Raw genomic sequence first — 12594 nt, 5'->3', positions numbered from 1 at the left:
CGTGCCGCGCCCGGTACGTGCCGGCGCCCCGGGGGTGCCCCGAAGGCGGCAGCGCTCCCAGCGGCGCTGCCAGAGGTGACCAGCCCCTGTCGCACAGGTGCCCGGCGGCCCCCGGACGAGGAGGAGGAGGCCGTGGTGGCTTGGCAGGAGAAGCTTTTCAGCCAGGTGGGTGCGTGGCAGCGGCGGTGGGGCCTGGCCTCCCACCAGGGCCGCCGGCCCTGCTGCCACCCTGGGCGTCGTGGCCTGCRGCCGGGAGCCCGCCAGCCTGTGGGCCCGGGCCCAGTTGGACCGGGTTTGTGCTCTGCCTGTCCGTGGCCCCCGGAGAGCCGAATCTCCCGCCTCTCCACACACCCGCTCGGGTTTTCTCCTCCTCGGGTTTTCTCCCCCTCGGGTTTTCTTCCCCTTCGGATTTTCTCCCTTTTGAGGTGAGCTGCGGTGTCTGAGCCCCTCTGCGAGGGCAGTGCTGGGTGCTGTGGACCACCACGTCCCAGAGTGGTGTCAGGGCCGTCCTGGGTGTAAGGCTGTTGGCTGGGATTCCCAAAGGATCTTACTTGTCTTTGATGTCTTTAAAAATCTCAACTGAAAAAGCTTTTCTGGCTCTGACTGTGCTGGGGAGGTGCAGCTTTTGCACTTTACCTCTGATGCTCTCAGTTTGAGGTGGATCTCTACCAAAATGAGTCAGCCTGTCAGACGCCCCTGGACCGGCAGTACCACGAGGAGATCCTGAAACTGGAGAAGGCTGGAGGTCGGAAGAACTATCGCATCTTCACCTACACTGATCATGACCGATTCACCAACCTGGAGGAGGTACCAACTCTTAGTTTCACATGATCATGTTCAGTACTATCAGTCAGCAAGGCCAGGCCTACAGCTTTTTAGGGCACAGGGGAATGTTTGACATTTCTTAGGAATGCAGAAAGGGGTTGGACATTGTGAAAGCAGGAGAACATACAGCCTTTGCAAGGCAGTAGCGTTATGCTCACCTGGTACCCCAGACCCAGGATAAGATCTCCCCGTTTCAGGAGGGTTTGCAATGACAGCTTGGAGGTACTTGGCTTTGTAGAGTTGTACTCTAGGTGACTTACTGGGTGCAGTTCAAGTTCAGCTGTGCTTTGCCACAAGACTGGCAAATGAAATCTAGAGTGTTTTAGCAGTTTGTCCCTGTGTGTGTGTGTGTGTGTAACTATCTATATTCTCTTCTGAGAGTAACACTCTGTTTGAGAAAGATGTCCTGTTGTAACTAGGCTAGTTCTAATTGTTTTTCTCTCTTCCAGCACTGCCAGAAAGTAACTGACTCAGCTCACGAGGTGCCATCATATCTGGCAGAGAGAATGGCCACTGTGAGGAGGAGAAGACAAGACCGTCGGCCAATGTGAGTGCAAACTAGGACTCAGAGCTTGCTGCTTTCTGTTGAAGTTGGCAGCTTGAATTGCATACTGGACCTCTCAGGAACTGGCTTTTGCGCTCAGAACTGGTGCTGTGACTTTTCATCCTGGAGTGTTCAGTGCTGTCTGTACCAGGCTGTTGTGGTGTGGGTGTATCTGACTGTCTGACAGATGTGCGTTGTGCTGTCCTGTCATTGACAGAGAAGGGAGTTCTCTGAAGTCAAAAGTCATCACCTGGGAGCCCTCGGAAGAATTTATAAAGAACAATCATGTGATTAACACTCCTGTTCAGACTATGTACATCATGGGGGACTTGGGTCCTTATGGAAAGTAAGTAAAATCTTGAACTGATCTAGTCTCCCAGATGGAAACTCATCTCCCCTCCTTTTCTCAAATCACCTACCTTTTTCATTAGTCAAGAGGAGGGCATTCTAAGAGTTCAGTAATTCCAGGTACTATTTCCTTCCTCTTACCCCAGCTGGGTGGAACTGAATGTATCCCTCCCAAAGACTTCTTATACTACTAAGGAAGCATGGGTGCATTTCTTCCCTTCAGTGTCTCCATGTACATTTACTAGCTCTGCTAGTCCGGAGCAAAAAAATGTACATATGCCCTATTTAGACAGTCTTTGTCTTCTTGGTATCTTCCATTAGGCTTGGTCACAGGGAATATGAACATGTTCTTTGCACAATCAAGGTAGACAGCAATGGCGTGATCACAGTGAAGCCTGACTTTACTGGCACAAAAGGAGCCTACCGGTGAGTGGGACAGGGCTAGTACCACTAGTGGGACTGATAAAAAGGGCCAAAACTGATACCCCAGGTCAACTTCCAGGCAGTGGTTCAGCATTTAAGTTGAGGGATATTTTTTAGCTTTGTTCCAGAGACTTCTGAGACAAATTATTGTGTACTTGTACTTGTTGTCACCGGGCATGTGATTTGAGCTTTGGACAGCCCCTAGGGGTGCAGGTTATGTCTATGCAGAATGTGAGTGACCCTTCTTGAGCCATTGAAGCCGGCAGGCACTTGGGAGTGAGGAGAAGGTCATTAGTGCCCTTATGTTACTTCACAGGCTTGTAGGGAGGGAATGACATGGTTGCTAATATTGCTGCATGGGCCTGTTTTTTGCCTAATGGGAGAGGTTTGCCCATGTCTTTTGGGGCTCTACAGAATTGAGCTGGATGGAGAGAAGCGAGAGCTGTGGAAATACACCATCGAGAATGCATCTGTCCAAGTGCAGCAGGAGGAGGAGGAACGAGAGCAGCGTGTGTTTAGAGATGTAAGGACCAGCTTTCACTGATTATACTGACTAGTTCTCTGTACTTGGCAGAGGGAACTCAGACCCTCACATAGACATAAACATTAGTGCTATGGACACCTAAACTTAGGTAAGATGAACGTCACTGAAGATGAATCTCATCTGCCTAGCAGTTTGAAAACTCCAACTCATTCAAATACTTCCTGAATGTTCTGCTCCATTCCTTCGTCTAGGTTGAGGTCTTGTCTGTTTGTCACTGGTATTAGCTATATTGACCACTGACAGCTTTTGATGTTTTTAGATAGGACTGATGCAAGAAAGCACGTAAATGCTTGTCTTTTTTAGTGTCAGCTGCTGATGGTATTCCTTCCTTTTTGAGCAGTGGGCCAACTCTCTCCTTGATCTTCCTCTTGTTGCATGTATAATTGCAGAATGGTTTCTTCTTACCCTTGATGTTTCAGGATACTTGGATCTCATTTTGTGCCTTGACCTTGTTGAATTGCCTTTTGCCTTTGGCAGTTTATACAGGTTTTTAATCTGTTTCAGTTTTTGATTTGTACACATCCTTATTGCATTTGAGGTCAATGAGGAAATCATGATTTAGCGACACTGATTTCCTGTTCATTCATTTCAGTGGAATAGTTTGTGCTTGTGGTATTAGCACTCTGTTATTTAAGAGCTACTGATTTTTTGGAGTTTCTTTTTTTTTCTCTGGATTGGCTTTTGACACGGTCTTCTCAGAAGCTGAAGTTTCATGCAGTGTTAGCAGTTATGTGTCTTTAGTTGTATTAGATTCTTACATTTTTACATTATTCTGTATCTGCTGTAACAATGAAAGAACTGTTAGCTATGCCTGTCAACAACTTAAAATGGGTATAAAATAAAATCAATTTATTTCTGCAATAATATAAGCAAAAACATATAATCAAAATTACACTTTTTGTAATGCACTTTTTCTGTGTTTTCAGCTGTATAGTCGGCACAAAGAATACCTCAGTGGCCTTGTAGGCTCAGAATTTGAAATGGTGAGTACCACTGGCACTCAGTAGAAACCTGGAGGTCTACCTTTTAGGGTCTGGTGACCTGGTTAGCATGACTGCTGTTTGTGCCAAGTCTCCAAAGATCGTCTAATTCTTGGGATATTTTGGCAGCTTTTACTGTGTGACTTCCTACTGAAAACTAGGCAGAAAGGATCCGTTTGCAATGGGTGTGGAGCCTGTGGAGGTCCAACATGCATCTGTCAGACCTGCAGCAGAGAATGCTGGACACTGCAGTCTCTGTGAGACTGCACACATTGTCTGAAGGCTTTTGACTGTAATAACCCTTAGAAGGAAGGAAGGAAAGTTTATATTTTAGGGCAGTGGTTGCTATTAGCTTCTTGAATGCCAGACAGATTGTGTCATTCAGTTCAAGTAAATAGCCCTCCCACCTCCAAACTGAAACTCGTGTATGCTTTCACTGCTCACTAAATTACCCAGCTGGAATCTTTGCTGCTCAARTCTTTTTTTTCCAATGCATGAAAGTTTTTCTACTCCTTCTTGTATTTCAGAAGTGCGTTTCAGCTCTTCCTGTACTTGTTTTATTCATGGGCTAGTGCAGGAGCACTGCAGCAGGAAGAGGACTATGATTTGTGCAAACGACTTCGGATTGCATCTTATATCCATTCTGATGTACTGTAAAAGTCCTGATTTACAGAGTGGTGAATGCTGGCAATCTGGGAATTTGGTCTCTCTAGGGAGGCTCTATCCAGAGAAACTGGTCACTTCTGGAARTGATGGTGAGATAATACTGGAAGTCATAATTTCTTCCTGACCAGCAGGAAGCAAGTCAAAGGATGAAGCCTTGAAGTACAAGCAGCCATGAAATATCCATGTGACATCTTGTTGGGAGAGGATTGTGTGAGGTTCCACCAACAGTCACTAACTTTTTTATCTTCTTTATCTGCTCATTCTCGTAGCCTCTTCCTGGTACACTGCGGCTGTTTGTGAATGGGGAAGTAGGTGAGTCCTTATTATGAACAGTCACTGTAGGGGCAAAAACTGGGCCTGCTGAAATGGCTAAGGCTAGAAAGAGTCCAAGGATTCTTGATTCACAGGCCTGTCCAGAGCAGATGATTCTCTCTCTAGCCTCCTTTTCTTCCTCCTCCTTCTTCTCCTCCCTCCTTCTCCTCTTTCTCGTCCTTCTCTGTTTTTGTGGATTAATCCCCTGAGTGACATTAACAGATTGGAGATTACAAACACGGCAGCTATTGTAGGAGAACGTACAAGTCTGAAGAAGAACAGATTGAGGAATTAATATAGATTATAGCAAAGAAAGCAATTAAACATGGAACCTCCATAACCTGGTGGTGGGGACAAGGCTTATCCTGTGAAAGAATCTTCTCCAAGGGTCATGTTCTGTTGTGTGGAAGAACCTGGCTTTTCCCATCTTCCAGCAGTAACTGACTATCCCTGAGATGGCTGGTGCTGCATCTCCCATACTCTACAGTGAGTACTGGAGGAGTTTATCTAGAAGCAAGAGGCTGAATGTTCATTCTCTCTTCTTCTCAGTTTCAGCTCAAGGCTATGAGTATGACAACCTCTATGTTCATTTCTTTCTGGAGCTGCCTAAATGTGAGTATCCCTGTTTCCAGCCATATCACAGTAGTTTAAGATATAGGCCATACTTTGGCTAATGCATCAGATCAGCTCTGTTAAAAATCAGTAAAAATCAGCGTACGGGCTGGGATCTGACTGGAGGCTGCCAGAGCTATAAGTACAGAACTCAGTGCTGTGAACTAAACTGACATCTGGGAGAAAGTAGCATCTTCACCTCTTGTCCCTTCCAAATCAGACTCGGACATAAAGGACCGTCAGCTTCTCAGCCAGCAGTGGTGGTGTCCAGTAAACTAACCAAGTTTGTTCCTGATACTGCAGAGAACAGCCTTCCTGTCTTCTCCATTTTAGTAGTAACCCTGTCTGATTTCACTGGCAGCCAACATTTTCTCATGTTTTTTTTGCTGATGCTAAAGTATTAAGTCTTAGCTTAGAAGTAAGGCTCCCAGCATTAATGTGTGCATCCTACTTCTTGTTTCATCACCCTGAAACTATGGGCCTGGCTCCCCTCTTTGGCTATAGCCCTGATGTATGTCTGAAGGGCTGTTGCTTTTGCTACTCTGTATTTTTAGGTAAGGTCCCTTTTCTCTTAAGGTGGAGCTTGTGCTGTCATACACAATTCCATGAAGTTCTGAAATATGGTAATTACAACAGGAAGGTGGGATGCCCCTATGGAAATTCACTGTGGATTGAACATCTAGGACTGATGTTCTCCTTTGAACTGCTCTGGCTGATGAGTCCTTCCTCTCACACAGACATTCACTACTGGGTTCGCATCCTCCTTTTTGTCCTAGGGTGGTCGAGCCCGGCATTCCAGCAGCTCTCCGGAGTGACACAGACCTGTGCCACCAAGAAAGTGGGCAGGGTAAGGATGCTTTCAAACCAGAAGAGCAGAGCCTGAATAGGCATACTCTGAGGTGGACTATATAGTGCTACCATCCATGGATTTATTCAACAAAGGTTCTGATTTGAGAGCTGCTTTCTAGAGCAGATTGTATTTGGGATTCTCCTCATTCTGGTTATACATTTGACTTCAACATTTCTGACACTTCTCAGAGTGCCACTGTGTTTGAATAGAATTTTGAAGCGGTTTCTAGAGCCTAACTTTTTTCGTCCTTTTGGTTGATTGCCTTTGGAGCTTTGATTTTTGTTCTCTCAAATGCTCAGAGTTAATGAAACATTGTTCTGGCTTGACTAAGATTGAAATACACAGTCTCTAAATTGATTTCTCACAGTGATTTCTCACTCCTATCTGGGAAGTTAGTTCAATTGCTGTCTCCAGCTCCTCCCTTATAGATAGCTAGATTTGAATTTTACCAGCCTTTTCATATCTTTGTAAGAGCTAATTTGCATATTATAAAACCATTATCATACAGCATTTCAGTAATCCTGTTKTTTGAGGTATTTTGCTGGGTTCCTGTGAAGATTCTGATGACGTATAATAATTATGCCAATGGCTGACTTGTCTTCTGAGATGTGTCACTTTCCCCCTTTTCATTAGTTTTAACAGCCTGTTCAATGTACATGGCACCAGAAGCTATGTGCTGGTCCCTCCTGCAGCCGTGTGTTCATTAGTGCAGTATGATTGATCTCATCTAGAGCACCACTGCTTCCTCTCCCCATTAGTTCTTTTCTCTGTGCTCTCTATGTCCCCACTGTAATACTAGTGCTGGATTTTCCTCCTGTCCAGGAATTGATCTCTGCCATGTTCCTCTTTTCTAGGATAATGTGGCATACTTCTGCTACCTGTTTACTTTGGAGATGTTTTTCACCCAAGAAGATGAATCGGAAGGTGTGTTTCCTTGTGGCTCTAAAAGGTGAAACTCTGAAATCTCCTCATCACAGTGTAGGTAGATATCATGCCGTGGGGCAGACGTCAACGAAGGAGAGTGTTGCACATTCAGCAAACAATCACCCCATCACCACACAACCTCCGGGCATGTAGCAAATATCTTCTGCACAGCAATGTGTCAGTATTTGCATGGAGTACTGTGTTGTGCTGCTTCCAGGCCATACTCAGTTCTATCCAATTCTGAATCTATAGTTTGTCTCCCTCAAAATCATGGGCAGAGTGATCTGTGGTACCATGCCCACCATACCACTCAGAGTATGGGGATGCTGCAGCTGAAGAAACTGGCAGCTTTTTTGTATACAACCAGAAGTCTGTGCCGAGTCTTATGTTTGTAGACACACTAAATGACCCGTATAATCTTAATATAGTTTATGTCACTTTGAAACTCCTGGCTCTATTTTAAGCTGGGCTTGTTTGCTGCCTTTTTCTACCCCATCACTACATTGCTCTTTCTTCATGACCAACCCCATTGCTATCACTACGGACAGCTTCACGTCATGCCTTGCCACTTGAATCCAGTAGGATTGGATTAGCGTATACAATCAACACTAATGCCCTTTCAGCCTAGAATAAATACGATGTGTTTAGTRCACAGTAGAGAAAAGAAATGCTTGGAATGGAAGCTTGTAAGAAAATCCAAGTTAGTAACTCTCCAGTAACAGTGAAACAGGTATCTGTTGAAGATTAAAAAACGCCCTTGTTTTGCATCACATCGTTCAAAAAAGATTGTCTTAACTTCACAAGGACAATTGAGCAACCAATTTGGACTTGTTCTCAGAGAGTCATCAAAACAAAAAATTTCCCAAATTTTTAGCCACTTACCAGTATTTCCCTTTTCATCCGGAAGTCTGAGGGTCCAGATCTTATAGGGGAAGATAATCACCCGTATGTCTTGGTTTGTCATTCTAGAAGAAATATGGAGAGGACTTCCTGCTAGTGGACGTGGGTATTTAACAAACTCGTTCTCAGTGATGATCTCCATTTGCAGATTTTACACAACTGTCATCTGCTCTCTTTCCTTGCAGACTGTCTTCCTCAGTGGCCTGTTCTTTACTTTGAGGTTCTGTCCTTGGATTTCTGGCAGAGGTATCGTGTTGAAGGATATGGCTCTTTGGTGCTGCCAGCCTCTCCAGGTAAAATGTATTTGGATTAGTATGTTAAGTACTAGGGGAATGAGAGTTGAGTGGTTCTCTTGGGAGTGGACTCAGCCTGTTATGGGGAGGGTTTTCCTGTACATACTGAAGGGTATGGTTAGCTCCCTGTGAGGCAGCAAAGAGGGATCTTGTGTGTCCTGAACCATTTTGCTTGTTGCTGAGAAGCATCATGTGCTGCTGTCCTTAYTCCTTCAGTGGTCTGTCTGAAAATCTTGTGCAGTAAAGCCCTGGAGTGGTGCAGCCTCTCCATGTCTGCAACAGTGGTAGTTCTTCTCTGTCTGACTTGGAATCTGAGGGTCACATCAGACATCCTAATATAGTAAGGAGATGCTCTTCATGAGCAGGGAGCAGTTTCAGTGCAGCCTGTGCGTGACTGTCTGGGGCTGAGTCACTGGGAAAACATATAGATATACGGTGCAATGTTTTCATTTCCAGCCTGCCATGGTATCCATCTATCATGCTTTCCTCTGCGACTCTGAATGGATTAATTGGCTGTAGCAACTAAACTAGCCTGTCATTGTCAATCAGGTCTCCACACGCTTACCATCCCTACCTGGCGCCCTGTGGAGTTGGGGACAGTCTCTGAGCTGAGAAGATTTTTCATTGGTGGATCTCCTGAGCTGGAGGACTTAACTTATGTCAGGATACCAACAACTTTCACGGTGGGTTCAACTGCTCTTTCTGGAAAATGTTAGATTCTGCTATCAAGTTCAAGTTCCTATTAGCAGCCTTGGTCAGACTTGAGCAAGAATGAGCTGATGGTTCCATCCCTATGACAAAAGAAATGGATCCTCTGTGGGACTTGTGAGCAGGAACAGAGGGGTGGATAAACCCTGTGGTAGAGCTGTCTGCCCTCTGGGTTGTATACAACTTAGAGAAGTGTCTGCACAGAGACTAAAGCTTACTTTACCCTGTCTTGCCTCTGCTTCTGCTGGCCCATGTTATACATGGGAAACATCCCTCGGGTTAGCATCTCTTACCAGCTCTAGTCTTCACATGTGTTTCTAAGGAACCTGGGCTGTACTGACCTTGGAACAGCTCGTTGAAGCAACAAGCCGACAGGAATGTAGGGCAAACAGAAATTCCACATGCTCAGGAAAGCTGCTGAGGTGCTTGCTGGACTAATATACAAGCCAGTCTTAGTAGCAGTTTTGAGTGAGGATAACTCCTGAAGCAATGACTAAAACCTTTCTGCAGCACTGTGCTATCAGCTCACTAGTAATCAGGTTCTGCCTTCAGTGCAGCCCAAAACTATTCGCGAGAGACTTTATGCGCACAGTGGTTGGTAATGTTTGTGGTGAGGTGTGTGGTTACTAGAGATCAGCCTGCCATAGCCAGCTGCAGGCTCTGGTTATTCTAACTTGTGCTTTTGCTGCAGGGCAAACGTCTGAGCCGCCTTGGCTTTCGCACAAAGACAACAGGGAGTGTCACGTTCCGGCTTCACTGCCTGCAGCAGTCTAAGTAAGTGCTGCAAAGTGAGTGCAAGCTCCATCTTCTGTTGTGTGTTGTGCTAGCCCTGACCTTGTACTTCCCTGCAGAGCTTTTCTGGAAACCAGTGCCTTGAGACAGCGCATGCAGAGTGTACTGGAACGATTTGGAGGCTTCAGTCAGCAGAGCTCTGTCTACAACGTTTTGGGTAGGGTTTTCATCTCACCTCCCCCGCCCCCGAGGAGCCTTTGGCTCACTTTTGCCCCCTTTTTACAGAGTGGGCAGGGGATTTCTGGAGAATCCATGGCTGTGAGTGTAACCACCCCCTTGAGTCTGAGACTACCACAGCAGAGGTTTGATATTCTGATCTGAAATTGCTGGAAAGTTCTGGAGGCATCAGCTATCAGCAAGTGGGAGGACAGCCACTCTGTGGGGTCAAAGCCTTGGCTGGGTTGCTCAGTCTTGCCTGGCACGTGGCTGTAGTGCACAGGCTCTGTCTCTCATTCTGTTATGCACAGAGAAAGCACAGTACTAGAAATAAATAGAGAGAGCAGCAAGTACCTGGTGCTTTGTTTGTGGGAGTTAGTACTAGGAAGTGAGATTCCTGTTCTTGAAGAGATGATGTTAATTGGAGAGACTCATCCCTCCCCTTTCCTGAGGCTGCGTTTGTTCGTTATCCAGTGATACATTCTGGCTTGCTCTCACCTGCTGTGTTGCAGAGGCTTTCCAGAGGGCACGGCGCCGGATGCAGGAAGCACGCAAAAGCCTTCCTCAAGACCTCATAAGCACCTCTGCCTCCACTGTGCACCAGACACAAGAACCATGATCCACCACCTCCAGCCTGGGAGCACTCAGCAGCTTTTCTCTACAAGAAGGACAAGAAGAGTCACGGTGCTGGTGTCTGGAGGCTTTTCAAGCCCTTCCTTTGCCATTTTCCCTAGATAGGGGAAGGAGTCTGTAACACATTCAGCCCCAGAATCTTTGTGTTTCCACAGATACCGTGGAAAGACCTCAATTTTTTCAAGGCATTTTGTTACCATGCCATAATGATACAGATAATTGATGACACTTGCTGGGCAAACAGAAACACTAAACACTGGAACCATAAACCCACCTTTTCAAATATTGAATAGTAAATGACTATAAAAGTCCAAGTCTACAATGACTTGGTAAATTTGCTTTTCTTCTTAAAGAAGAGAGTGATGTTGAAGGTCAAGGCATGAACACCATTTCAGATTTAATGAAATGAATAGATAAGTTCTTCAGAAATGCTGATAATAGTTGTTGGCATTTGTAGATACAGGTCAGTCATCAGTAAAATTAATCTATACACCTGTGCCTTAAGACTGACTCATTTCTAGAGAACTTTCTGCCACTGTGTAATACGTGAAATCAAAACAAAGGAATGATATGTGACATAAATTCAGAACTCGAGAAAAGGCTTAAATTCTGTATTCCCTGGGCTCTTGCATCTCTGCAGTTATTAGTAGAAGGAGCCTTTGTTCAAGGATACAACTGCAGAACACACATTCCCCTCAGTTTATGACAGAAGTTTGTCTGCATGGTTTGCAAAGTGCAAAAGCAGATTGTAACATTTGCACAGCAACTGAACTTTGAGCTATCTCTGTTCAGTGTTCCATTTCTGATTGCAATATGCTACATCGCCGGGGAAGCATGTGTCTAGTTTTTACCCTGTTTCTTCTCCTGTTCTTTTCTCAGTTCCTTTTTTTCCTAGTTTTGTTCCTCTCAAGTTCATAGGTGTGAGGGTAACTGCAGACTGGCAGTGCTGCACTGATTTGTGCATGAGTCATGTTTTCATGTGTTCTTCCCCTCCACCCCCAGCACAAGGGGTAGGAAGAAAAACCTCAGGCTGAGATCATGCAGACCTGAATATGTCCGTAAAATTAGAACTCATAGGCAGAATATGAAATACGAAATGGTCTTCTCCCTCTTGCTTTGCAGTTTTCCTCTTCGGTAGGAGTGTGAGATTGATGATTGCAGCCATGTTTATGACTGTTAAACACCCTGCTCTTCTCTGGTATTCTGTTGGTTTCCTTAGTCCATTATTGCCATTTTGATCTTGTCCCAGCCTTCACTGGGAAAAGCGAACTCTTGATTTTTTCCCTTCTTGACCTTTGTTGTAATTCCTAGATCTATATGGTGGCTTGAATGTACACGGCAATTAATGGAAGAGGATTTTTGCTCACCTTCCTCTACCTCTGCCCCTTCTTTTTGATCAAAGAGGCTGCCAGCATGTATTAGAGTAGTGTGGCCTGGGCTAGAGCTGGATGATGCTTCTCATACCTGAATCTTGTCTCCACTGATACTTTTTGGTGTGATGTGACTATATAAAGTATTGTATCAGCAAAGTCAAGCACTCAGTTCTAGAACAGCAGAATTGAATGGTCTTTAATGAGGCTATCACATTTCACAGACACTGATGCACTCCGTGCTCAGGTGTTCAGTGAGTATGTAGCAGGTCAGTGTCTCTTTTTTTCATGAGAATTCATGTCATAGCTGTGTAAGTTTACTGAATATTATGTAAGTAATATGTAATTTCCTTCAAGATGTTTCCGTTGTGTTTGTCACTAAAAGCTGAATTTCATGTCTCCAAAGCACTTTTCAGGAGCGAGTTACAAAGTAAGAGAATATTTTATCAATAAAGTAACAAAACAGCTATTTCCTTAAGACAGCGCTGAGGAGGGCAGACACTGATAGAGAGTGGAATCTTCTGATCAGGAGATCAAATTCCCATCTTGTGTTCATTGCTCAGAGCATGTATGTGACAGAATTTGTTGGTTGACCGTTAAGGTTACACTGAGATGTAATAAGGTTTACTTACTGATACTATTTTTGTTAGTTAAAACTCTGATTATTATTATGTTAAAATCTTACAGAATCTTACAGAAAGTCACAAGTTTATT

General features: G+C 44.8%; 1 protein-coding gene across 1 annotated transcript in view; it reads left to right on the top strand.

The window, feature by feature from the left end:
- Positions 1-11002, top strand: part of LOC146593938 (tectonic-like complex member MKS1) — an 18669-nt gene extending 7667 nt beyond the window's left edge. The window contains exons 3-18 of the mRNA XM_085308412.1: positions 6-165; positions 652-807; positions 1275-1372; positions 1587-1715; positions 2039-2143; positions 2555-2663; positions 3611-3667; positions 4600-4642; positions 5192-5254; positions 6031-6101; positions 6959-7028; positions 8114-8221; positions 8771-8904; positions 9621-9703; positions 9781-9878; positions 10390-11002. Of these exons, the coding sequence (XP_085164538.1) occupies positions 6-165; positions 652-807; positions 1275-1372; positions 1587-1715; positions 2039-2143; positions 2555-2663; positions 3611-3667; positions 4600-4642; positions 5192-5254; positions 6031-6101; positions 6959-7028; positions 8114-8221; positions 8771-8904; positions 9621-9703; positions 9781-9878; positions 10390-10496 (1591 nt within the window). The 3' untranslated portion in view covers positions 10497-11002. The remainder of the gene's footprint in view (positions 1-5; positions 166-651; positions 808-1274; positions 1373-1586; positions 1716-2038; positions 2144-2554; positions 2664-3610; positions 3668-4599; positions 4643-5191; positions 5255-6030; positions 6102-6958; positions 7029-8113; positions 8222-8770; positions 8905-9620; positions 9704-9780; positions 9879-10389) is intronic.
- Positions 11003-12594: the final 1592 nt, after the last annotated feature.

Source organism: Rhea americana, unplaced genomic scaffold, assembly GCF_003343005.1.
Source record: "Rhea americana isolate MKP2758 unplaced genomic scaffold, rheAme1 scaffold_274, whole genome shotgun sequence".
Taxonomy (NCBI): domain Eukaryota; kingdom Metazoa; phylum Chordata; class Aves; order Rheiformes; family Rheidae; genus Rhea; species Rhea americana.
The sequence above is the reverse complement of the archived record's forward strand: the minus strand, read 5'-3'. Positions and strand labels throughout refer to the sequence as shown.